Source organism: Salmo trutta, chromosome 27 (genome assembly GCF_901001165.1).
Source record: "Salmo trutta chromosome 27, fSalTru1.1, whole genome shotgun sequence".
NCBI classification, from domain to species: domain Eukaryota; kingdom Metazoa; phylum Chordata; class Actinopteri; order Salmoniformes; family Salmonidae; genus Salmo; species Salmo trutta.
Genome location: NC_042983.1, coordinates 11,428,068 through 11,454,963, shown reverse-complemented (window position 1 = coordinate 11,454,963; position 26,896 = coordinate 11,428,068). Strand labels below are relative to the sequence as shown.

At 46.0% G+C, this 26,896-nt stretch overlaps 1 protein-coding gene across 6 annotated transcripts; it reads left to right on the top strand.

The window, feature by feature from the left end:
* Window positions 1–403: 403 nt before the first annotated feature.
* On the top strand, window positions 404–26,896 carry gnb1l (guanine nucleotide binding protein (G protein), beta polypeptide 1-like). Of its 6 annotated transcripts, XM_029716643.1 has the most exons (8): window positions 5,593–5,806; window positions 6,083–6,189; window positions 12,166–12,327; window positions 12,527–12,652; window positions 13,742–13,904; window positions 15,485–15,577; window positions 19,623–19,838; window positions 26,025–26,896. In XM_029716643.1, exons 3-8 carry the CDS (start codon window positions 12,218–12,220, stop codon window positions 26,304–26,306), a joined length of 990 nt encoding a protein of 329 aa, XP_029572503.1. In that variant the 5' UTR covers window positions 5,593–5,806; window positions 6,083–6,189; window positions 12,166–12,217; the 3' UTR covers window positions 26,307–26,896. The 6 variants fall into 6 exon arrangements, with proteins under 6 accessions (XP_029572501.1, XP_029572506.1, XP_029572507.1 ...); XM_029716641.1 differs by lacking the exons at window positions 5,593–5,806; window positions 6,083–6,189 and adding an exon at window positions 404–491; XM_029716646.1 differs by lacking the exons at window positions 5,593–5,806; window positions 6,083–6,189 and adding an exon at window positions 446–491 and having other exon boundaries at window positions 12,130–12,327.

Sequence of the window (26,896 nt, the reverse complement as noted above, 5' to 3'; positions counted from 1 at the left end):
TGTCAGTGGTATCATTTAGTAACCACCTTACAAGTTGAGTGGATTTTATGGGGCTTCTTATTTTCATATGCTATGACTGAATCTGAGAGATTTAATAAATGTGAAATTTGTATTATCCTTGGGCTATTCATATAGGCCTACACTCAGATTCAGACGTGTTTGGTTGTGCCATTAATTCATTGTAAACACAGCACACATCTGATATAATATATAATTCATTATATTCTGTTATGTTATATTATCATGATAATGTCTCTTTAGTATTGTATTTACTGTAGGCTAATATTTAGAAATTCAAATTGTTTCATTTACACTACGAGAGAAAAGAGCACTCAGTTGGCGTTGATCCAGCCAAAAGCTCAGTGTTCCAGCCTGTCAGCGCATGAACTGCAACAACAAAAAATGCAGGCACTGGTAAGGACGACTGAAAAGAAGGGTCCTTCAAGTTCAACCGGCGCTTGTTTTGCTTCGCTTCCCCACGCTTTGCTAAGGTACCTTCCTTGACACCTTTCAAACTACATGCACATTGATAATGTATCGTTTTTCCCTATTGTTAGTATCACTGGTATTTGGACTCACGTTAAAGAGCTAGTGCTGTGTTTTGTTTGCAAATGTTGCTAGCCTGTGGACTTAGCTAATAAGCACACTGCATTGGAAAGCCTGTGCTAGCTAGGCTAACGTTAGCTGGGATAGAAGCTTCTAGCTAGTAGTTCAATATTAATTTCTTAAACGTTGACAATACATACAATTGTAGTTTAACTGCATCTGTATAGGTAAGTCAGGCTAGATTGCGTTGTTTACAGCAAACTCTTAGATATGAATCCCTGCTAGATCCCTGCTTCCTGTTCAACACCAACATCAGTAACAGACTATCAAGGAAGACTAGTGTCACACAGTTTGTTATGAACACACTTTAAACATGTCATGAGAATGTGTGATACAAGAGTGCAGATGAGAACAGTGATTAAATTTAGAGCCCAAAAAAGTTATTGTTTAACTAGTTAGTCGTTTTATTGATTTGTTATGTCTTGGAGAGGGCACATGTGGTTAGCCAGAGGAGTACAGCAATGGTGTAGGCTGGTGATGAATAGCAGCCAATCCTCTTGTCCCGCTATCCTGAAGTGTGCAGGTAAAACCCCAAGAGGAGGGAATTGGTGATAATACAAACAGATAAGACAGAGGTACCTGTTGCCCCAAGTCAGGGCGATGCAGCGACAAAGTGCTCCATCAGTGGCTGCCTGCCTGATTGAGGCTTGTATGGTATTAGAGTCCCTTATCTACCATGGCCCCAGTTCAGCAGTCACGCCATTGACGGGAACAATGCCTCCTCTTCCCCCCCCATTGGCGCCGTGAATGACAGTGGGCGTGGGTGCACTTGTGTCTGACTTTACCCTCTATCTAGGCTAGCTGCCGCTGGGCTGGGGTGTCATGTTATTCCAGTCCAGATACCCTCACCACCAGCCGATCAGTCACACAATAAAAGGGCGTGTGTCCCTTCCACTTCCTATGCTGTTGAATAAACTGGAGTTTTATCATGGACCCGGGTCTCCATTCAGCTCGTTGGTTTCCTCCTCGGGAGAATCTGATAGTATTGGCAGGGATGTGGGGAGGGTCTCGGGAAGAAAGGCTGACTAATGGTTAAAGAGTCAAGGCAGCCTGGCCCCCAGTGAAGTGGAAATACCCATGGAGGATAAGGGAAATGCAAGATAAGACTTCCGAGGCGCAAATTGAAGATGTTGGAAGAACTGTCCACGTTTACTTTTCGTCAGCCAACAAGTTGAGTAGGCCTAACGAACAGCAAAAGCACTGGCCTATATTAATCTACTATCCCCTATAGTACAAAAGTTGACCTATTCTATTATGCGAGAAATAAATATTCCAAACATAGTACAGCTGTCCCCGACTAAAAAAATATTGCTCGACCGAGAATCGTCCTGTTCTTTCAACCAATCGATTGGTCGAAATGTTTACTTGTTTTCCTTATATTTATTTTCTTTATTTAACCTTTTATTTAACCAGGAAAAGCCCATTGAGACCGAGTCTCTTTTTCAAGGGTGGGCAGCAACAATCAATACATTACATAATTAAAACATAGAACAACATGATCCAGCATAAAAAAAAGCATTTGCACTCCTCTGTAACAGTCTCCCATCAATATTTTAAATTAATTCAGTGGCACTAACATATCTAGATGAAGCATGGATTGTAGATTATTCCATGCAGCTGGTGCACAAGAAGAGAAGGCAGTCTTGCCTAATACTGTGAATGTCCTGGGGACTTTAAATAGCAAGTACCTAGTAGACCGGGTATGGTAACTGCTGGTGGTGAAGTAGACCAGACTACAGAGGGAAAGAGTGAGTTCACCCAAAAGGGCTTTGTAGATGAACACATACAAATGTATCTTTCTGCGCATTTAAAGTGAGGTCCAACCTACCATTTGGTACAATGTGCAATGGTCGGTGAGTGGCTTGGCATTTGTAATAAAGCGCAAGACAGACACACCCTATGTGTTTGAATAAAATCAACTACATATGCACTGAGCCTGTCTGATGCTTTAACGCGTTGTGTGTGCTGAAGCTGCCACATCTTATCCGTAAATTTTATTACTTGTTTCAGACTTAACATTTCTGTTACCGAAATCCCTAATTTGTTTAGGAAAAACATCCCCTATTCCCGCAACCCTTGTTCTCTTTACACGAAACATGTAAGCATCGCATGCATGTGACCAATAGGGCCTGACCTATAGCATATCATAATCACATCAATAAATTGGTTATAACAAACTCTGAACACAGTAACACTTGACAGTAAAATAGATGCGGAGGACGTGAAAAATGTACTTGAAACGGGCAAATGTTTACTGGTTGCTCAGGAGGGAAAGGGGAAGTCAGATCTGTGGAAGACATTGAGTTAGTTGTGGAAACTACTGGAGATCCAGATAAAGGAGGGTATAGGAGCAAGAGTTGCGAGAGGTATTGTGTGTCATGAAGTTGATGTTAGATTACAATATACATTTTTCTAACCGTTTGGAACAGTGTAAACAACACTAAATAAATAAATGTACCGGAGTGTCATTTCTAACGAGAGGAAAAGCCTTTATTACAGCAAAAAAACTGTTGCATGCGTTCGTGAATTGCCGTTTATTTGTTTAGGCTAATTATTCAAAGCTGAAAGCTCCCTTTTTTATTTAAAAACTAAAATGCTTGATTGCATTTCAAAGCATGAATGTCTTGTGATTGCATGAATGAATGAATGAATGATTGATTGATACACTAGGCCAGGGCTGCCCAATCCTCTTCCTGGAGATCTACTGTCCTGTGGGTTTTCTGTCCAACCCTAATTTAACACACCTGGTTCTACTTATTAGCTGCTCAACAAGACCTTGACTAGCTGAATGAGATATGCTAAATTATGGTTGGACTGAAAACCTACAGGACAGCAGATCTCCAGGAAGAGGGTTGGGCAGCCCTGCACTACACTATATATTGAAATATAGTCCTAAGTAAGTTACGGTATTAAGACCAAACAGGATGCACTCTTAGGCCTACAGCTCGATGGTGGTTATACAAGGATACTATACTAAGCCTACTAATGATAACGACATGACTTATTATTATGATGATGATCATAATAATAGTAATTATAACAATAAGGAGATCAAGAAAAAGGAGGGTATAGGAGCGAGAGCCTCCTTCGAACAGTGTAAAGAATACTGAATAAATGATAAGCAATACCAGTCTGTTATAACCAAATAAATTGTAAAGCCTTTATTACAGCATAGCAAAGATTAAAAAACAGCTGAATCTGTGAACTTGCTTTATCCAACATTTTGCCATTGCATGAGGCTTGGTGCTCACGGAATCAGTAAGCTATTAAACAAACACTCAAACAGGCAACAAAAGCTAAATCTGTCTCATTTCTGTAGCTCAATATGGACTATTTATAAAGCCAGGCACATTTTAACAGTTAGGCTATTGATTGTAGACCTAATTAAGATTTGTTTCCTCTCCTCAATTTTCTTAGACAATTAGGCTTAGGCAAGGGCTGTTTCCTTGTCTCTGCTGCTGCTGGCTCCTCCTCTGCTTTTCCCGTGGTTCATTTTCATGCCAGCCAGGTAGGCTATACTCCTGTTGTAAAGAGAAGTAATGTGCTTAATATTAGATAAGTTGAGAAATAAATATAGTAGGCCTAGCCTATAGAAAGCTGATGGGACCCTCCTCTTTTTATTAGTGGCCATGACTCTGTTTTTCTCCCGCAATTACATAGCCTATAGAAATGTTGCGCAACATGTGCTCATGGGCTCCCATGAAGTGTTTGATTACATTTTTCATACACATTTGCATTGATGTCAGAGTGATTTAAAGGGACAATAGTACCCGTTAGCAAGGTTGGTAGGCTACTAATGACCATCGGCAGCATCAGAGCTTGGAGAAGCCTAGTTGCTGTGACTAAATAGTCATGTGGGATTTGACTGCGGTCATGACACGTGACCACCGGTGAGGCGGTAATACAGTCACCGTAACAGCCCTAGATGTGGGGAGGGTCTCAGAAGAAAGGCTGACTAATGGTTAGAGTCAATGCAGCCAGGCCCCAGTGAAGTGGGAGTTCCCACGGAGGAACAGCGAGAAAAGGGGGGAAATGCAAGATAAGACTTTCGATAAAGAACAATGACATAATAGCTGAGGTATGATCTCACTAAAGGAGGCATTTCTTAGTTGCCGTGGAACCTACCGTAATGTGTTTAGCCAAGTAGGTCAAACCTGTAGTAGTAATCTATTGTAGTTCATTAAAATGACCTGTAAAAGCAGGCTTTTCAGAATGTGGGTGTGAATGCTCTGCAAGGTGCTTGTCACTTTCACCATGCTTATCAAGGCTGAAATGTGATGGTTATAATCAGACCCTGGTCCTGTTCTCTCTACATAATGGGTTTTGTGAGACTGGGTAGTATGTTTTCCATAACATCCTCCCTGTGATCTGTATGTCACGCTCATATTTTTGAATGGCATAATATGACAGAGGCAGCTCAGGTGGGTAGCTAACTATCATGTGAAAGGCAGCTAGCTTCCAACTCCAAAGAGCCACTGAAGGAATGTGGTCTGGACAGCCGTTATTCCACAACTTTGAAGCCCCCCACTACCCCCCCTTCATATAAGCAGCAAGCTCTGCGAAGCAGGGGACATAGGTAGTGGCTGCGTTTGATCTGAAGGTCGCCAGCCCCTTGCCGGTGTTGAGCGATACCTGGCTGGAGGAGCTGGCTCTTTATTTAATAACATGAAGGGGAAGCGGACTCTCATAATTAGGCCTAATTACCCCGCAGGTGTTGACAGATGGGCCGAGAAGAGACACGCCTTTATCCACAGACTTAGAGTCAGATTACCAGAGCTGTCTTATCTGTTACAGGGCCAGTAGGAGACTCACTCTTCCCCTGGACTGGCTGCCTGGCTCTTCCCACTAGGACAGACAGGCAGATCTGGTCCGGAGGAGCTCAGGTTTATTAATCAGTCAATGTGATTTATTATTCCCTTCCTCCCCGTCCTACAAATTTAATTAACCATTCTATCATTTCTAGCGGGACCCAGCAGCGGGTGGGCTTTATGACAAATACCCTGACTGACCCATTGGTTTTATGGTTATCTGTTGGTTCAATCATTTTTGAAATGTCGGGTATTTAGTTTTATTAACTTGGGGGGTTTTAAGACCTGTGGTTTGCCCAACAGTGACGATCCTCCACAATAGCGTGCGGCCTAGTGTCCTATTTGCCTTCTATAGACCTACTACTACTACTACCCATTCCTCCACACAAAAGGTGAGCGTGCGAGGCGTGTGTGTGATATATTCTAGAAGGCATTGTTTTGAATTATAATGACCCAACCGAAGCCAGGCGGGCAGGTTGTCCGCTTTGACGCCTTGCTCAATTAGAATGTGTCTCTGTTTTTGTCTTTTGTCCGGCACTGTAATCATACATGGAAATGTTGTCCTTGTTCACTTTTTTTCAAGCTCATTTCAGTTGAGAGGTAGCTAAGGGTTAAGGCTTTACCATACATGTTAAATAACATCAATGCATCCACAACATCGCTATCAGCGAAGGTGATTGGAGATACGGACTATCCTGCTGGCATACAGGCACTGCTCTGCCTGTCCCGTCCTTTCCACCCGCCTCGCTCTGTTTGTTCCGCCCACCCGCTTCTGGTGAGTTTTTCGCTTAAGTACAGTATTTGTCTTGATTTTACATCAGTTTTCATACAACATTTGGACTAGAATACCATTTACAGCTTTGTTTGCTTGGTTGCCTCCTCAGGTTAGCGTGAAACAATTGAAGAGCCTCTCTGAATGGGTTTGAGTGACACCCTGTCACTGGACTGTTTATTTGTCTAGTTTCACTGCCTCCCACATGTTTGTATTGGGGTTCTTGGGTGACTTGCTAACAACCAACCACCACAACAGCTCCATTGTTGGGGCAATCGCAGGCAGCGGCTCTGGAAATGCTGACGCCACTAAACAGAGAATGAGGACAGTGGACTGAGGAAGCAGTGGTGTGGTAGATGGGGTTGTTTCTATTTCCACCTTCACCATTCTATTGGGGGGGGGGGGTGCAGGCTGGGTGGTGGGCGTGCCACCTACTTCTGTGATATTTTCCCAACTGCAGTAGTTTCCTTGTCAATCATCCAAACACACCCCCATGCACAGCCAGTGTGTTTGATTGACATGCAGGCGGTTGGTCAGGGGAGGAATGTTCTGAGGCCCAGGCAGTCAGTGTTTGTACAACGAAAGCACAGTGTGGTTCCAAACTAGTTGAGCCTCAGCCCAGCTCCAAGAGCTGTAGGCCTGCAGTAGTACAATAAGGGAAAGGTACCTTAATCCACCTGTTATCAGGGTGAGCCTCCCTGTCACATACAGAAACAGCATGGCAAAAGCTTTGGAATGTAGCCTGGCCTTCCCACTCATCCGTTCACAACAACCTCAGGCTTAGCTAATATATCTTCACAAACTTCTACGGTTGCCGTTTTGTTCAATTTCTTTATACCCCAATCTAGGTTACTACACTGAGCGTACAAAACATTAGGAACACCTTCCTAATGTTGCACCCCTTTTTGCCTTCAGAACAGCCTCAATTCGTCGGAGCAGGTGTCGAAAGCGTTTCGCAGGGATGCTGTCCCATGTTGACTCCAATGCGTCACACAGTTGTCAAGTTGGCTGGATGTCCTTTGGGTGGTGAACCATTCTTGATACGCACGGGAAACTGTTGAGGGTGAAAACCCAGCAGCGTTGCAGTTCTTGACACACTCAAACCGGTGCGCCTGGCATCTACTGCCATACCCCGTTCAAAGGCAATTAAATCTTTTGTCTTGCCCATTCATCCTCTACACACTTTTACTGAGGAGTGGCTACTGTCTGGCCAATCTACCATAAAGGTCTGATTGGTGGAGCGCTGCAGAGATGGTTGTCCTTCTGGAAGGTTCTTCCATCTCCACAGAGAAACTCTGGAGCTCTGTCAACTCCCTGACCAAGGCCCTTCTCCCCCGATTGCTCAGTTTGACTGGTCGGCCAGCTCTTGGAAGAGTCTTGGTGGTTCCAAACTTTACCCTTCCCCAGACCTGTGCCTTGACACAATCCTGTCTCGGAGCTCTACGGACAATTCCTTTGACCTCATGGTTTGGTTTTGTTCTGAAATGCACTGTAAACTGTGAGACCTATATAGACAGGTGTGTGCCTTTCCAAATCATGTCCAATCAATTGAATTTACCACAGGTGGACTCCAATCAAGTTGTAGAAATATCTCAAGGATGATCAATGGAAACAGGATGCACCTGAGCTCAATTTCGAGTCTCATAGCAAAGGGTCGGAATGCTTATGTAAATAAGGTATTTCTATTTTCGCTTTATCATTATGGGGTATTGTGTGTAGATTGATTAGGGGAAAAATATTTAATACATTTCACAAGGCTGAACTTTTCGAATGCACTGTACACAATCCATGTCTCAATTGCCTCAAGGGTAGAAAATCCTTCTTTAACCTGTCTCCTCCCTTTCATCTACACTGATTTTGAAGTGGATTTAACAAGTGACCTCAATAAGGGCTCATATCTTTCACCTGGTCAGTCTATGCAATGGAAAGAGCAGGTGTTCCTAATGTTTTGTACAGTCAGCGCTTTAGATTGTTAGGTCGCTTGTGGTTAACCTATAATATGCATACGATGTAGGCCTATGTCTCTGGTTAGACTAGTCATTTATGATGATGCAGTGACCGATTCCAGAAGCTTTAGGGGATCCTCTTTCTCTCCGCTTGAGCGGTCAGACCCTGGGTGATGGTGTGATAGTGGTGGCTGGCTGGCTGGCTGGCTGGCTGGCTGAAGTGGTAATGGGATAGTGGTGTGGGACTGAGGATGACTGTGGTCTTTGTGAAGGTTCGAGTTAGACGGTGGTACAGGTGCCCTCTTCTTAATTAGGGAGGCTGTCCAGAGGTCTGTCTCTCTCAGCTTCACAGATTAACATGGACAATTGAACCAATAACCTTCTGAAATGAGCTTCTCCAAAATACCTGCGGCTCCAGTTTCAGCGTGTGCCGATGTGGAGGGCAAGGGTTAGCCTATAGGAGTAGGGGTGGGGTGTGATTATAAACTAAGATTGCCGAAAAAGGAGTAATACAAAAGTCTTGAAACAAAGTCGGCCTATTCTCACGTTTCTTACGGAGCGATTTCAGTGCCAACAGAGATTTGTATTTGAATTCCATAATTTTTTACTTTGTATTAAGATAATGAACTTGAATTTGTTTTTCAGTGGTAATGCAATTGAATCATTGAATTAATAAATGTAATTTATAGTTTACGATTTGAAACTGAATTGAATGAATTGCATTCAGCTTTAAATTTCCATTTCAATTTATATATTCAATATTTATATATTCAATTTCAATATATATGGTATATATTGCATTCATTGTCCGTGTATCAAGTTTACAACCAATTTAAGTTTGTCAGCGTTTCATATATTAAACTTCTCAGGTGCATTCAGATTCACTTTTTAAATTCAGTTCTCTAAATTCAGATTCAAAACCAGAGATAAAATCCTGGTATTTTGCCAGCCAACAAAGATACAGAATCAAACGCTCTCTGTTGTCAACAGTAGCCTCTGGCTTCAGAAACCGCCAATGTGACATGTGGAATTTATTTCCTTCCTATGAATTTGGCTCTAGCGTTTGAACCGTCTTGTCTATAAGCTATTATGACCCCATTCCTGAAAGCTAAGACTCTCCCCTCTATGATGATCACAGGGACTAGCCTTTCCACTCCTTGTTTAATGTGTGACTGACTGGTTTCGAACCAGGTCTCCTGCATTTTACAAGACTGTGTTAGCCCACTTCGCTTAAGCCCATGGGGAGGAGTTCAGGAAGCTGACACAAGTCTTCAAGTCTCCAGCGAGGTTAGGCCTTCTCATCAAAACAGCATGGTTCATCAAACCACCGCAGTTAGATTTCACCCCCCTTTGACCTCACACTCAGAGATCACAGCACCCATATAACTGACTGGGTTTGAAATCAGGCCTACTGCCCAACAACACTTTCCGGAGGATCTGTGCACCCCATTTAATGAGAGTGCAACAGAGGTGGTTTGGTGATCCATGCATGTGATGAGCAACCTTGCCTGAGACCTGAAGACGTGTTAGTTTGACTGATGCGGTTCTAACCATAGATATAAAACAGTTCTATCTCGATGGTTCTAACCCAGGTCTCCTGTTCGCCAGACAATGCAAGTTGCTCATCAAGCAAGCGTGGTCACTGAACCACCTGTCTTACACGTCACCCCCCTTTGACGACCTCCTTGAATAGACGAATCCTAGTCATAGGACCAATCCTTAGGCTTTAGCTCAGCAGGCTAACACAGTCAGTCAGTCACACCCTTATAATAACTACCCTTGCTGGAGACTTGAAACTAACACATGTCAAACGAATACGTCTTCAGGTTGCTCATCACATAAGCATGGATCACCAAACCATGCTCTTTTAAGGAGTAACGTGGCTGTATCTTGACTTGTATTAGTGTAGCAGGTGGAGATCTGTGAAAGTCACTCCTCGGCCTGAAGTTTCGCCCATTACGCAATTGAAGAAGGCCTTTTTTTAATAACACGATGGGTTGGAATGATTCAGGAGGGCGGTCAAGTGTCTTTCCCGTGGGCAGAAGTCCTAAGTTCGATTCTGCATATGAGCTGAATCAGGGGGAAGCGGTACTTGCTAAGCAGCGTGATGTCCCTTGGTGCCACTGGACTCGGATCTACAGTTGTGCTGAGCTCAACCACTAGGGTCACTGTGGAGTGAGTTTGGGGGGGTGAATGTAGCAGATGGGGTTCTGTGAAACTCATTCATCAGCCTGAAGTGTCACCCCTTGTGCAATTTGAAGAAGGCCTTTTCAATAGTGTGTTGGGTCGGACTGAGCTTGTTGTCATTGCAGGCAATCTCAACGCTGTGCGTTACAGGGAAGACATCCTCCTCCCTCATGTGGTACCCTTCCTGCAGGCTCATCCTGACATGACCCTCCAGTATGACAATGCCACCAGCCATACTGCTCATTCTGTGCGTGATTTCCTGCAAGACAGGAATGCCAGTTTTGTGCCATGGCCAGCGAAGAGCCCGGATCACAATCCTGTTGAGCACGTTTGGGACCTGTTGGATCGGAGGGTGAGGGCTAGGGCCATTCCCCCCAGAAATGTCCGGGATCTTGCAGGTGCCTTGATGGAAAAGTGGGGTAACATCTCACAGCAAGAACTGGCAAATCTGGTGCAGTCCATGAGGAGGAGATGCAATGCAGCTGGTGGCCACACCAGATACTGACTGTTACTTTTGACCCCCCCCCCCCTTTGTTCAGGGACACATTCCATTTCTATTAGTCACATGTCTGTGGGACTTGTTCAATTTATGTCTCAGTTGTTGAATCTTGTTATGTTCATACAAATATTTACACATGTTAAGTTTGCTGAAAATAAATGCAGTTGACAGTGAGAGGACTTTTCTTTTTTTGCTGAGTTTAGTTTGTAAACTTGATACACAGACAATGAATGCAATATCTACCATATTAAAACTGAATATATTCATGTTGAAATTTGAATAGTCAGTTAAATTGAATTTTAAAACTGCATGCAATGTTAATTCAATTCAGTTTCTAATCATGAACTACAAATTAAATGTATGAGTTCAATGATTCACTTTGTGCATGACAAATTCAAAAAGATTTAAATTCAAAATCCTAATACAAATAAAAAATTGTGGAATTCAAATGAAATTTCTGTTCTCACTCAAATCGATCCATAGTTTCTCAATTGTTATTGTTTCGTTGTCAAATCGGTGTGACTTGACATTGAAACATAATTTCCTCTTTACATTTTTGTGGTCGGGACGGATTCCCCGAGCAGCCCTACCTACACCAACATAAAAGCCTTTGTGCTGCTGCTGCCTTTTGAGAAGCGTATGTCGATCGAAACTCGAGTGAAAATCCTCACTCTCTCTGTGTTTGCATTAATTAAGCTGTCAAGTGGTGTGATTTAGGACGTATTGAGTAAGATCAGCTCTTATCATGTAGGCCTAGAAGGACCAGGAAGAAGTATCTCATCCGCTTCTTCACCAAATGCCCGCAGGCCTTATTTGTGTAGTGAATAGATAGACTGTCTGTTAGACGTTCTCAAATTATTACCATAATGGAAGATGGCTGAGGATTTGAGGGATGTATGAAATATAGTCCTTTGACATTAAGATAGATACTAAGGCTTGTTTTTTGCACATTATTATTATTATTATTATCCCTCTAACTTGCACACATTCCTTCTACAAGAGTCACTCTAATCAGCTCTGTCTGGAGAGTAGTCCTCATTAATCCCCTTTTTGTTAATGGCAGGGTCTTTCTCAATCACAGCTGTCACCGTTGACATCAGCCCAGGCTTGCGTGTTAGCCAAACTCCATCTCACTATCGATTTGGATCTGCACTGATTGGAATAATTCACCTAAAATGAAGTTAAAATTACACCCTCATTCCTTTCACTTATTATCAACCCCCTCAATTCCATTGTAATCAGAGCAGGATTTACCCAACTCAGTTCAAACAGTCTCCAATGTTTGGTTGACCTCTCTCCTTTTAAACACAGTTCAGTTGTGACTGCGGGATCTTACTTGTGTTCCAGTGGATGAGATGACTGTGGTGGTGACCTCCAGAGCTTTGAGAGTGACCCAGTGATGGCTCGTCCTGCCCCTTCTCCCCTGTACACCCTGAGGGGGGCTGGATCCCCCCTTAATACCTTGCACTTCGGCTGCTGTGAAGGGGACCCTCCCCTGCTCTTTTCTGGGTAAGGGATCACGCCCCGTCTTCTTAGAACAGTTGAGCTGCATTAGTAGCCAGACACGAAGCTTTTGGCTTTTTTAAAACATGTCCTTGTGAATGGTTGGGTATATGATTGTTGTTTTTGAAAACATCTCATACGTAACTACATGCAGATAAATCTTTATGACATAAGAATGATAAGGACTTAATGTTGTGTTGTGTAGCTCAGGCCAGGGGTCAGTCCATGTGTGGAACCTGACCACCAGGAGAGCTGAGAGGGTTCTAGAAGGTCATTCTGGAGCCTCTGTCACCTGGCTCAACACGCTCCACTCCAGAGACACTCTCATCAGGTAATGACGAACTACCTTACTGACAATACCAGGCCTCAACTGCCCATTGCGCATTGTTTAGCTGTATGTAATTAGCCAGGTTCAATGTTAGCATGACACAAGCTGAATTAAATGTAAAAGGATTTGAAAATAACAAAGCTTGGTATACTCTCAGTGCTTGCTCTGTTGACATTGCAGAGAGATTTGCTTTTTTTTTTAGAGAGAGAGAGATCTTCAAGAAAGAACAGGAATTTCAAATGAATATGAAAACCGTATATACTAAAATATGAAAATACTACATGTCACTTGTCAAAATTGATATCCACCTTACCTCTTGTTTAATGTCCTGCGGATTCGAAAAGATGACGAGTGAGCCTGTCAGGTAGACTTAATCCTTACACAGAATCCAGCCTGGTTTACAAGGTCAAATTGTCCAGATTTCTTACTGCTTTTTTTCTGTGGTCTCCATTGATTTAGTCACCCTAATCCTGGCCAACCTACTAGGGTAAAAACTCCAATAACCTTTTGAACTGATTTTGATAGAGACATGAGGTTGGACCGTTGGTTTTCTTAGAGGATTATCTACACAATTAACATATTATTTTACCCATTGGTCAAAAGATCAGTTTTTGATTGGACACCCTATAACAGGGATCATCAACTAGATTCAGCCACAGGCCGATTTAAAAAAATAATAAATAATAATCTTGAGCAGATGGTCGGGGGGGCCGAAGCATAATTACAAATAATTTCTACACTGCAAATTAAGTGCACGAAGCCCAAACGGATATGTTTGACTAAAACATAATAATTTCAAACCTTGCTTACACGAGTGTCTTTCTATTATGTGTGGGAATACTTGAACAGATTTCTTAAATAAAAATCACTTGGCGCTGATTTCCTGGTGTTGTTAAAGTATCTTATGTCCAAAAATGCTCAGAAAATGTTTGGGGGCCAAATAAAACCAGCAGTGGGAAGAATTCGGCCTGCTGGCTGCCCGTTGGGGAACCCTAACCTATACATTTGTAGCCTCACTGCAGGTGCTGTGTTAGCTGTACTCTTTTCTGTAATATGTTAGTGTGTGATTATGATCTGTGTACTGTTGGTCAGTCAGGGGCGGGACATGCGTGTGTGCTTGTGGGACCTGGCTGAGGGGCGCGGTGATGTCACGGACGCCCTGTGGACCGGCAGTGTGGGGTTCTGTCACTGTTCCCTGCTAGAGACTGGCCCTGGGAGATGGCTACTGGCCCACGCTGGAGAAGCCATGGAGGAGGTGAGAGAGGGAGGGGAGGGGCTGAGGGAGGGGAGAGGGGGGAGAGAGAGAGATTTGTGTTTGTGGAAGGGCTTAAGCCTCTCTTATAGAAACTTGTGAGCAGGCGTAGGTTTAGTGTGCATCAGCCAGTGACAGACGAATGATTACACATTTCACCTTCCCCTTGCTTTCATGTGAGTTTTTCTTAGTGTGCGCGACAGGCACCTTTATTGCCTTCAGATTCATGTTACTCACCCTGTTCTGATGAAGCCTCACATGAAAGAGACAAATGTGCCGCCACTAACTCCAGCCTATAGAGACAGGCAGGGCGAGGCAACGGGGCGCCTGCAAGACCAGCACCCTCAATAATGCCATTGTGACGGCACTCATGCGTGCGTGCGTGCATGCGCACACACAAACCCTCTGTCTTATCACTCTGTCCTGCTCTCCTGTCTCACCCCTGGCTACCCCACAGTCATCCATGCCTTTCCCAGGGGATCCTAATCATAGGTCTAGACCCATGCCTCCACACTCACACACTCAGCTACAAAGCATGGCACGCTGGTGTAGATCTGAGCCAGAGGCGGAGGGAGGGGAAGGAGTTGCACCATCAATTTGGGAGGCAGGCAGGTTTAATGTTTCCCCCTCGCTACCTCGTTGCCATCGGATTGCTTCCATTGCAAAAGCATTAATTAAAAGAGTGGGTGTTTTATTTATTGATATCAGTGTGTGCACCTGAGGCACAGCGAGTGAAGCAGCTACTTAAAGCCCTCTTTGTCTGGCTGGCAAGTTCGGGGTAAACATGAGGCACCCCGATTAAAATACAGATCACTCCCTTAAACGGGATGTGGAATCCGATTGGTCCGCATAACGTGATGTGTGCATCGGATTGGTCTGTTGAACAGGATGTTTAATCTGAGCCTTAATGAGGATGTATCTCTCTCTGCTTCTGTGTCAGTCAGAGAGACTGAGTAGTGTAGCCATAGGGGCTGCCTCTCTCTCATTAGATTGTATCTGGGTACAGAGACGTAGTAGCTATAGGGTCTCTCTCTCATGGGCTTTCATTAGACTGTGTATTTTATCAGTCAGTACCAGCGTGTCTAGGTCAGGAAGTCGGGTGTTATTGGGATGTATTATAGACTGTAGCTCCGCTCCCCCTGATTTGATCGGAGTCTAATAATAATAAGACGGCCATAAAGTGTAAAGCTGTTATGTCCCAGTCCCGTTGCGTTTCCTGTTGCTGCGCTGAAATGAGGGATTCGAGTTTGAACTTGATTAATGAAAATAAATACATTTAAATGACTGGCACCCGGCCTAAAGTTTGCCTTGTCTCTGTTGTTCATGTTTTGTATTTATTATGGATCCCCATGCCAAGGCAGCAGCTTTTCTTCCTGGGGTCCAAACACATTAAGGCACTTAAATCGCACATAAAACAAAATATAAAACGGTACATCATGTAACGTTATTACACCACCACATATCTGCTTGTCTGATCATCTCTTGCCTGGGTGGGATAGTTAATCACTTAGTTTGAATGTAATAACCATGTAGAAATCCGCTTGTTATTCTGCCTGAGTGTTTGACTGTCCCTCTTCCTACAGGTGAAGATCATTGAGCTGCCCAGCAAGAGCCCAGTTTGCTCCCTGATACCACAAGCCAAGCTGGGGATGGTCATGTGCATCAAGCTATGGCAGGCAAGGAGTATCCAATACACTGTCTTGTCCCAGAAGTCTAGGGCTGCGTCCCAAATGGCACCCTATCTCCCATATGGTGCACTAGTTTTGACCAGAGCCCCTATGTACTATAAAGGGAACAGGATACCTTTTGCGACACAGTCTAGCTACCTGCAGCTACAGTGCAGCATCACACTGCGCTATAGAGTTCAGTCAGTTCACTTTACAACCATAAAAGGGAGAAAAAAAATATGTATTTTCCCTTCCTCGCTCTTCCTTCTCCTTAATGTTTCTATTTTTACTGGTTGTAAACGGATTGGCTGAGAGCCTTCGACAAGACGCATACATAAAAGATACGTCAACAAATATGAGACTACTCTTGGCTCGGTGATTTATAGCTAGAACTTGTCCCGGGCCATTTTTTTCCAGTGCCTTTCTCGATTGACGACGAGCGAGTCGAGTCCCAACACTGTAATTATAGTGTGTGCAAGGGCTGGGGTTCAACAGCCATATATCAGCCACTCAACCAGCCCTCTAACCACCAGCCAGCTGCACATTGCATCTGAAGATTCTTCACCGCCCTCTGTTTTGTAAATACTGTTGAGTTTTATCCCCCCCCCATTAAAGAGACCTGTAATTATTTTCACGCTTAATTAATATTTCTTGCTTTGCAGTATTTCTGATTTTCTGCTTATGCAAGACGTTTAATGAATTGCGGCCGGTTGGTTTGGTGACACAACGGGCGGTTTGGGTCTGCGTTCGTTGGGAGTTTAGTGGCAACAGGAAGCAGAGCAGGCGATGCCGTGTGTGTGTGTACTGTGTGTTCACCCAGGGCAGTTTGGGTGGCTGTATGTACCACCAGACATCAATGGTAATTGTCCTTTATTGCTTAATACCTTTTTGTTTTCTTTCCTTGTTGTGTTCTTTACTATTTCCTTTTTAGTAGATTTTGGAAGCCAATGCCGTTTCAGTGTTAAGTGGCAGAAAATATTGTTATTAATTATGGAATGTCAACGGGAGGGTTACTTAGGCAGGAAGATCTGTTTGACACCAGGCCCGGGTTACATTAAATCATTCCAGTTTGATCCTTTCATCACCGGGCCAGAATCATCTGTTACTATCACAGAGCTACTTGAAAACTTGCTGCTGAGTGGAGATCGATACAGAACCTTACCTGCCAGGGGCGTACGAGAGTGTGAGAGTGTGTACTGTGTGCATGTGAGTGAATGTGTGTGTGTCTACAGTACTGTGAGTGCGAGTGAATATGTGTGTGTACGTCTTTGTGTGTTCTGCGTGTGAATGTGTTAACCAAGCGTTGAGGGGCATAGTAGGCCCAGCCTCACACAGGCAGCCTGAATATATTGCCCACACATTCTGTCACTCAATCACAAGACGCTCACCTCGTTATCCACGTGATCCCTGCTGGTGCAGCCCGCCGTTTCCTCAACCTCTGACCCACTAGAGGGGAGACAATGAGTTGGCTCTCCTCTCCTTTCTCTCTTCTCCCTCCATCCCGCCACAGAGTGAGAGCAAGGATCCTCCATCATGCTGACGGAGACCTGAGAACAGATTTATTGGCGCCTTTTAAACGCTGGACGTTTGGAGAGGATTAAATCCATATTACGTAGCTCTTTCTTTTGCCCTCCCCTCCTGGGTTTTTGCTCTGAGTTTTTCCCCCTCCTCTCTCCTCCCCAGGCCTCTCTAAAGTTAGCATGCGGAATGGGGTCTGGAAGGTAAACGAGCTAACGGCGCATTCTGATTGGCCAAGGCCGGCGAGCGGAGGGAGAAAGTGCCTCCATGTGTTGTGCGGAGGGGAGATGTGAACGTGATGTATGATGTGCAAGGCTTTTAACATGAACAGAGGCTGCCGGCTAGAAGGAAATGTTCCTATACAGATATCCATCACTCTCAGCTCATCGCCCCACAGCGTCATGGTGAAGTGGAGTAGAGCGGATGGATGGACGGGGATGGGATTGGTTCCGTATGTGCTGCTGTGGGTGCCCACCGTTCCTTCCCCCTAATCACAGTCACATCACCGTCTGTCTCTCTCTTTCTCTCTCTCTTCTCTTTCTCTCTCTCTTCTCTGTCTCTCTCTTTCTCTCTCTTCTCTGTCTCTTTCTCTCTCTCTGTCTCTCTCTTCTCTCTGTCTCTCTCTTCTCTCTGTCTCTCTCTTCTCTCTGTCTCTCTCTTCTCTCTGTCTCTCTCTTCTCTCTGTCTCTCTCTTCTCTTTCTCTCTCTTCTCTCTCTCTCTTCTCTCTTCTCTCTTCTCTCTCTCTCTCTTTCTCTCTCTTTTTCTTCTTTTTCTTTCCCACCACTGGTTTGGGACATACTGTAGCCTGAGTCCTGTGACTGATGATGATGAACAGGTTGAGCATGGTGTGCTACATTACATACAGCAGATTGGTAGAGCATGTGTGACCCTGCTTTGGTTATTAGAAGAGCACATGAAAAATCCCAAAACCTCTTCTGCTCAAGTCTGACACTACTCAGTGAAGCAAAGCTTAGGAGCACAGAGTGAGACTAGGTCTGTGTATGTGTATATATATATGGTGCCATTATGTACAGGCCTAACCTCACTCTGTGCTCCTAAGCTTTGTGTGTGTGTGTGATCAAAAGTAGTGCACTTTTATAGGGAATAGGGGGCCATTTGGGTTGCACCTCGGAGATGGGATTGGATGGTGAACAACAGTTTCACGGAGTACAGTACAACGGCCCCACTTCTCTGTCTCCGGGTGCAGCGTTCATCCATCTTGCCAACGGTGCTTTATAATGATGAATCTTTCCCTGAAGCATGAGCCCTACTCCAGCAGAGAGCCCTCTCGTAGAGGGGCTACGGAGGATGTAATGAATTAGGTGTCTACCCGGGGTTCCCTGACCTCCGCCCTGTGACATCGTCAATCGAGGAGCTCCTACACTTAGAGTGAAGTGCAAGGGCCGAGGGGCAGCAGGAGGTAACGCTTAGCAACCCAGAGAAAGCCAGCCGGCAGGCAGGGCAACGCTGATTTTCACTTCGTTTTTATTTGTTTTCATAATCTCATTAATATCGTTCGTTAGTGACGTGTTTATAAGGAATACACGGGTCTGTCTATAATTTGTTTAAGGCTTGAGAAGAGAAATATACTGTTAAAGTGAGAAGAGGACTTGAGGAGGGGAGAAAGTGTCTTCGGTTCTCTTGGCTCCTTATACATATGGAAAGAATTTCTGTCGTCCGTCAGCCTTGCCTTTGCAGGGCACACTATCGCTTGAGGCCAGACGGTATGCCCAGCCTCTAGATGGGACAAGTTTGTAGCTAAGGCTCAAAGACGAGTGCTAACAATACAGAGAAGAGGCATAGTTGCTTTCCAAATACTTGATGGTTATGGAGATATCCTCCCTCTAAACTGGTTGGGTTGCGATACCTGCCAGCATTCTGTGTTTGTTTCTTGACTTTTCCCAAGAAGACATAATGATAGGTAGTGTGGAGGTGGTGGTTGTAAGGGGGTGGGGCTTTCAGACTGAGGGGGCTGTGCGTTTACTTTCCGAGAAAGCTGAATGGTGGGCCCGTAGTCAGGGGCGGAGAGAGGGAGGCGCCCTCCCTTTCTCCCGCCTTTCCTTTTCTCCCTTCCTCCGTTCCTCCAGCTGTGAGGTAATCTATGAAGCCCTCTGCTTGTTTTCATCCACTAAACTGATTTAGGAGCCCACCGTATTCCTCCTCATAACTCCTCTTCCCTGTCTGATCAATACCGGTGATCCTTCAGTCAGCCAGTAAACACATAGTAAAAGGCTGTTGTCTGGATGTGCAGTAGAATAGGATATATAGAAGATGTGTGTGTGTGTGTGTTAGACAGTGCAGTGAGTCTATTTGCAGGTCTGCTCCTGCAGGGAGGGATACAGATGAGGAGTGAAGTGACGAGCACTGTAATAGTCTGCCTGCCAGGCCAGCTGGAGAGTAATGGTCCTCAGAGTCGCACAGTGTCAGTGTGTACCCATACAGATAATCCCTGCTCTGTCTCCTCAGCCCTCTTGCTTCTATGGTAACATCTCTTCCCCCCCCACCCCATCTCCTATGCTATTCACCCCCCCTTAGCCAGACTCAAGCCCTGGCCCTCTCCTCCTGGCTGGTTATGAGGACGGCTCCCTGGCGCTGTGGGACGTATCCCAGAGGTCCGTGCTGAGCCGTGCGACCGCCCACCCTGAGCCCGTCATGTGTCTGGACTTTGACCCCGCCGGGCAGAGGGGCGTCTCTGGCTCCTCCGAGAAGAGCCTCGCCTCCTGGATGCTTGACGGACAGCACAGACTCCAGGTCAGTGAGTGTGAGCCCTCTCCACAGACTCTCTGCTAGACCTGGGTTCAAATACTATTTAAAATCTTTCAAAGGCTTTGATGTTTGCTCTAGCCAGACTGGAGTGCCATGTGGGCAGGGTTTGCCCTTTTGAGACTTTTCTATTGGTTCCGTCGCAGCAGGTAAGCTCAATCAATCACAGATAGTATTTGAAAGGATTTTAAATAGTGTTTGAACCCAGGTAGGTCTGTTCTTTCCAGACTCTTCCTGGCTCTCTTCTCTCTCTGGTAAAACATACAGTCTAGAGGAAGAGTCTCTGCAGGGCTCTGGGACATAAATCAGACCGCTGGTTACACAGCGTTGGCAGGCCCAGGGCTGGGGTGTCACTCGAGGCGTAGACCGTCCGCCACACACACACACACCCACACACACACACACGTGCGTGCTCAGTCCTTCACAGACCAGAACCATCCTGATGCTCTAGTCTAGCTGCTTTAGTGACTCTGAAAAAACAAACATCCCATCACTCTTCTGCCATATATTATCTTGCGTAACAACCGAGCGCATCTGAGCCGCAACGCCTCATTTGACGCTATATTTTCTGTTGATTTCATGAGTCAGAAAGAACGGCCCAGTATTTCACGTCTACCCCATGATTCAGTGTAGAGGGGAACCTGAGACTTGATATACTACAGTTCTGTACTGTGGAGGGGTGTTATTCTTTCCAGGCCTTTTTACAAATGAACGCTTGAATTAGAAATATTTGTAAACCCTCCGTTTTTTTTTGCTGCAAACGCCTGCAATAACACTGGAAAGGGTTTGATTCAATATACTGAAAATAGGAGCCCAGGCTATTTGGTTTATTTTGAACAAACACAAAATATTGATTTAATATGTCATTCTGGAGAAGATTTTAAAAAGCCAGTGGGGGGAAAGGATCCAACTGGGGCTTTTAAATGATCCTGAAGTGCAGCACAGTGTGACACCCAGACGGCCATCTCCACTTCTTCCCACAAAAGTATTTTTGTGCGGACGGCAGTATAGTGAGGCGGAGGGCTGGGGTATCTGCCTGCCGGGTGGCTGCCCTTCTCGGCCCTGCTCTGCCTTGCCTGTTGAACGACCCGCGAGAGGTAATACAAATATAAAAATCTCGCAGGCCGTTAACCAAACAGAAAACACATCTGCAGTAAAGGAACAGTAGTTCACAGTGGGAGGCTACAATCAAGTTGGAGGAGCTGGAAGTGTCATAGGACCCCAGTCCACATATCACCCCCACACTACCCGTAGTAGTGGAATCACCCCCACACTACCCGTAGTAGTGGAGTCACCCCCACGCTACCCGTAGTAGTGGAGTCACCCCCACGCTACCCGTAGTAGTGGAATCACCCCCACACTACCCGTAGTAGTGGAATCACCCCCACACCACCCGTAGTAGTGGAGTCACCCCCACACTACCCGTAGTAGTGGAATCACCCCCACACTACCCGTAGTAGTGGAATCACCCCCACACCACCCGTAGTAGTGGAATCACCCCCACACCACCCGTAGTAGTGGAATCACCCCCACACCACCCGTAGTAGTGGAATCACCCCCACACTACCCGTAGTAGGGGAGTCACCCCCCCACTACCCGTAGTAGTGGAGTCACCCCCCCACCACCCGTAGTAGTGGAGTCACCCCCACACCACCCGTAGTAGTGGAATCACCCCCACACCACCCGTAGTAGTGGAGTCACCCCCACACCACCCGTAGTAGTGGAATCACCCCCACACCACCCGTAGTAGTGGAATCACCCCCACACCACCCGTAGTAGTGGAATCACCCCCACACCACCCGTAGTAGTGGAGTCACCCCCCCCACTACCCGTAGTAGTGGAGTCACCCCCACACCACCCGTAGTAGTGGAGTCACCCCCACACCACCCGTAGTAGTGGAGTCACCCCCCCACTACCCGTAGTAGTGGAGTCACCCCCCCACTACCCGTAGTAGTGGAGTCACCCCCCCACTACCCGTAGTAGTGGAGTCACCCCCCCACTACCCGTAGTAGTGGAGTCACCCCCCCACTACCCGTAGTAGTGGAGTCACCCCCACACTACCCGTAGTAGTGGAGTCACCCCCACACCACCCGTAGTAGTGGAATCACCCCCACACTACCCGTAGTAGTGGAGTCACCCCCACACCACCCGTAGTAGTGGAGTCACCCCCACACCACCCGTAGTAGTGGAGTCACCCCCACACCACCCGTAGTAGTGGAGTCACCCCCACACCACCCGTAGTAGTGGAGTCACCCCCACACCACCCGTAGTAGTGGAGTCACCCCCACACCACCCGTAGTAGTGGAGTCACCCCCACACCACCCGTAGTAGTGGAGTCACCCCCACACCACCCAGCGCAGTGGAGTCACCCCCACACCACAGGGCGAGCTGGGGGAGGGATGGAGTCAACTCTGAGGTGGAGGGGAAACTGAGTTTGAGCGAACACAGCGGGGTCCTGTCCTGATGGTAGTTCTGCTCTCCTCAGTGGAGGTGAAGGCTGTGACATGGGCTTATCAACATCAGATAAGGACAGAAACACCCTGGAATGGAACTTAATTTATTACACATGGATCCTAGAGGCCGTTATCTTCTGTTCAGATGAGCCTTGGTATCTAAACGTTTTTGTTAGTTGTTTGTGAGGATACCGTGTGTGTGTGTATTGAGCAGGGAGTGCATAGATATGGATTTAGGTTGCTGCTCACTACTGACAGACACTGTGAGATGGTTTCCTCCAGTCAGATATAGATAGACAGATGGCAGAGAGAGAGAGAGAGAGACTGAGGTAGAGGGAAGTGGGCATAGAAAGAGACCGAGGGAGATTAGCAGTGTAAATCGGGCATGGCTGACTGAGAGGCCAGAGACACGATGACAGCTCTCACAGGTGGAGCTCCACATCCCTCAATCACAGCCATCTCTAACCCCAGCCCTATCTCAACCTCCCGACCCTGGCCCAGCCCCCGAATGCCAAGCATCCCCGGGTCACCAACACATACCTGCATAGACTCTCCTGTGCTGACCTGGGTTCAAATACTATTTGAAATAATTTCACATACTTTAGGTGTGATAGGGTGAGCTTGTTTGTGGAAAATTTACTGACCAATAGAGAAGTCCCAAAAGTGCATATCACTCCCGACTGGCACTTCAGGCAGGCTTAAGCAAACGCTTAAAGTATTTCAAATAGTATTTGAACCCAGGTCTGCTCCTGTGTACCAGGAATTCTAGTGAGGCCTTCATCTATCAGCCCGACAGGGAGCATAGGTCAGGTCATTACAGACTGATGTCTAATCTAGGCTGGAGGTGATGGACTGATGGATGGATGACTTGGATCCCTTCTTTCACAGTTCCTCTGAGGCGTGGCCCAGCCGCCCGGTGTCAAGAAATATTCTCTTTTAGTGTTTTTTAAAAAGGTTTTGAAGGGCAGGTACAGGTGTAGCTCTTACCTGTCCGCCACGTCCGTCTCCTTTCCTGTCTCTTGAGACGGGGGCCCCTGACACTGACACCCACAGTGTTATTCAGACCTGGGTGGGGTGTCAGAAATACCTGCCAGAATTCTGGAACGGAATGGACACGATCTGCTCGAGTGAGACTGTGATGATGGGACGTTTCAATAGATCAGCGTGAAACTTTGCGCTCCGTGCCAAGAACTGGTCCTCCTAAGGTATCTGTGCCGAGGAGCAAAGCAGACGCTTCTTTTGAACGTCCGTCTTATCTGTCCGCATCGCCAAGAGCAGGATCTCAACGTATGAATTTTCATTGGACCAGACCCTGTAATCTGGGGAAAGGAATGGCTTTTGGGAAGGCCCAGCTGTGGAACTGAGCAGAGCAGGAGGTAGCCTAGTCGTGACTGACTGCTGAGATCACTGTCATTTAGACAGCAGGCCTTGTGTGTGTGTGTGTGTGTGTGTGTGTGTGTGTGTGTGTGTGTGTGTGTGTGTGTGTGTGTGTGTAACCAAGCCAGGAAGGAATGCTCAAACAGAAAAATGAATGAGTCCCAAAGATTTATTTTCATGATTTAGAGAATTTGATAGTGAGGGATGAGAGGGGGGAGTTAAGGAACGAAGGCCTAGTAGAATCCCAGGACAAAACTAATGTACTTTATTCATGACTGAGGAGGGGCTAATGACTGCTAGTGGATGACTACACTCACTGGAGGAAGTGCCTGATGAGGGAGGTGTGAGACAGGACCATCTAGACTACAGGAGGTTCTGCTAGAGGACAGCCCTGCAGCCATTTTCTGAGCATCATGTCTCAGATTGGAGAAAGCATAGAGAGAATAATTAGGCTTACAACCTAACAATGGATGGACAATTACTTAGTGTTTTTTCAACGGCCATTTGCGGCTTACAACTGACCCCTTCATTAAATAAATACATTTTCCTGACACACTCTATGGGAAGCAAAACAAACAAAAATAGACAGTTGAACCTATCATTATCAAGGTCTGTAATGACAACCAGATGGAGAGGGGTTCGGGCATACCAACTTCTGGAGGTAATAATGGGATTCCAAATGACCCCCCCCCCCTTTGGAGTAGGTCTCTTACATGGGCTGGTCTAGTTCGGCTGACAATACGTTCCTTACTCTTAGCTTGTTCTAAGTCTAGTAAGAACCCGTATTAATCCTACAAGTTATTCTAGGTTTTTGTGTTGGTTCGTTGGTTGTTTTTTGATCAATGACATTCCTCTGTAGCCTTTCTCCCGTTGCATTCCACTCTATCCACTAGGGTCGGGACTGGGAGTACCTGGCTTTCATCTTCCACACGCAGCGCTGTGCTCCTCTGATTTTCCTATCCGGAGCAGGAGCACGCAGACATTCTTGGCCTGTCACCTCCTGCACGAAACAATTAGTCTGCAAGGACACAGCTTATGAAGTCAAATTTGACGCTGTCCAAATGAATTCCTGCTTCCATGGCCAGATGACCAGCGTTACTCTGCGTAGTCTTTACGAAAAACTGGGTAGAGCACGTGCGTTCCCCCCCCCCTCGGGAATATCAGCGGCGCTAGGCCCGTAGATGGGGATCTAGGCGCCATCCGTTACAATGTGTCACAATGTTTCCCCCTTCACTGAGATGAGTTCAGTCTCCGGGACGCTGTTGATCAGAGAATGGGAGCGGATGGTGATCTGAAGCAGGCCGACGTTACAACTGTGTTTCTCGGTCTCTTCTCCTGTCGACCAGTCCTTTCAATGTACATGTAATTCATCAGAGGTGCTTAAAGAAACACTGTTCTGCAAACGAGGATTTCAACGAGATGGTCTATCTCTCTTTCTTTATTTACTCCTCTCTCTCTCTCGCTCTCTCTCTGTCTCTCTGTCTCGCTCATAAAGAAGTGACAAAAGGTATCTCAGCCCCATTTGCTCTTGCTATTGAAAACCTCCCAGCCTCTAACTCCAAACCAAATAGTTGAATTGTGAGGGATTTGCTCTCCACTACTCGTGTCGTAATGTTTTATGCCCGATGATTGAGTCCCTGGAGTTTCTTGGCCAGGTTCAACAACAATCCAGTCCTCCACTTGGACCTCAATCATCAGATCAGCTGATAATCTCTCTCTCCTCCCTCTCTCTCTCTCCTCCCTCTCTTTCTCCCTCTCGCTCTCCTCTTCTCTTTCCCCCTCTCTCTGTGTTATTGGGCACACTTCCCCAGACAGGAATGATTAAGTAGCTTGGTGAACTAATTGGTGTTTGATAATTATTTTTCCTCTCTCGGTTGGTTGCGCAATTCTGCTGAGTCTCGTTTTAGATCATGTGTAAGAAGAATGCAACAAAATGATTTCCTCAATTACTGTGCCGAGAAGGTTATTTTTAAATCTCCTTGAGTTTCTGTTTTGCGTGAACGTCTTGTTACTTAGCAAATGAAAAGTCCTGACCCATTAACAGCCTACAATGTTATACCCACATTGGAGTGCATTGCTGTGCTTTTCTTTTGTTGAACACGTGTGTGTGTGTGTGTGTGTGTGTGTGTGTGTGTGTGTGTGTGTGTGTGTGTGTGTGTGTGTGTGTGTGTGTGTGTGTGTGTGTGTGTGTGTGTGTGTGTGTGTGTGTGTGTGTGTGTGTGTGTGTGTGTGTGTGCGTGCGTGCGTGCGTGAATGAGGCTCTCTGAGAACAGTCTATGTATGGATTCTTATGGCCCCTCTTCCTTCCTTGCTCTCTCTGCGGCCTTTGCTGTTCAATCCTCAGCTCCAGGAACCCGTAGCCCTTGTGAATCCTGGGATCTCCCAGCTGTGCATCCGGGGGGACCGTAAGATCGTGGCGTCGGCCGGCTGGGACCACCGTGTCCGTGTGTTTGGCTGGAAGAAGCTCCGGCCCCTGGCTGTCCTCCAGCACCACACAGACATGGTGCTGAGCCTGGCCTTCTCAGACCACCAGGACCCCAGGAACAGGATGCTGGCCGCGGGCTCCAAAGACCAGCGCATCAGCCTCTGGTCCATATACAACCAGGGCAGCTCGGACACTGGGTGAGCTACTGGGCCCTGTTGGTATGTTATGGATGTGACCATAAATGTATCTTACTCCATATAGGGAGTCTTCTCGCCAGTGAAAAGACATTTCCGACATAGCCAAGATGGATCAGGTCAGGATGAGATGTCTTTGTGCTTCCAAACAAAAGCTTTCAAGACGGCTGGTTAGTTCTGCTAACAATTCACTGAGACTTCATTTGAACACATTATTTCTGGTCAAAACCAACTGTTTTATTGTGTTTGCTTATCTGGTAGGAGATTTGCCTGAGCGGACTTGAATTTGAGGTATAAATCGCGCCTGAGTGACTGTGTAATCCTGTGTTGTTGATCTAGTTTAACATTGCCCTCTGCTCTGACCTACACTGCATCAGTCAAACAGGGTTAACCACAGAACTGGGACAGAAGAGACAAAGCTGTTTGTTAAGGAGGGCCAATAAACAATCTTCCCTCAACTAGAGAGGCTGTCTGTACGGATTTGGACTAAAGAGGTTACTTGTATTTTCCGTTTGGTCTTGAATGTATTTCTGTTTGTCATTGTGAGTACAATATGTCGCCCCTGTGCATTGTGGGAAATCATGTGTCAAATTCAAA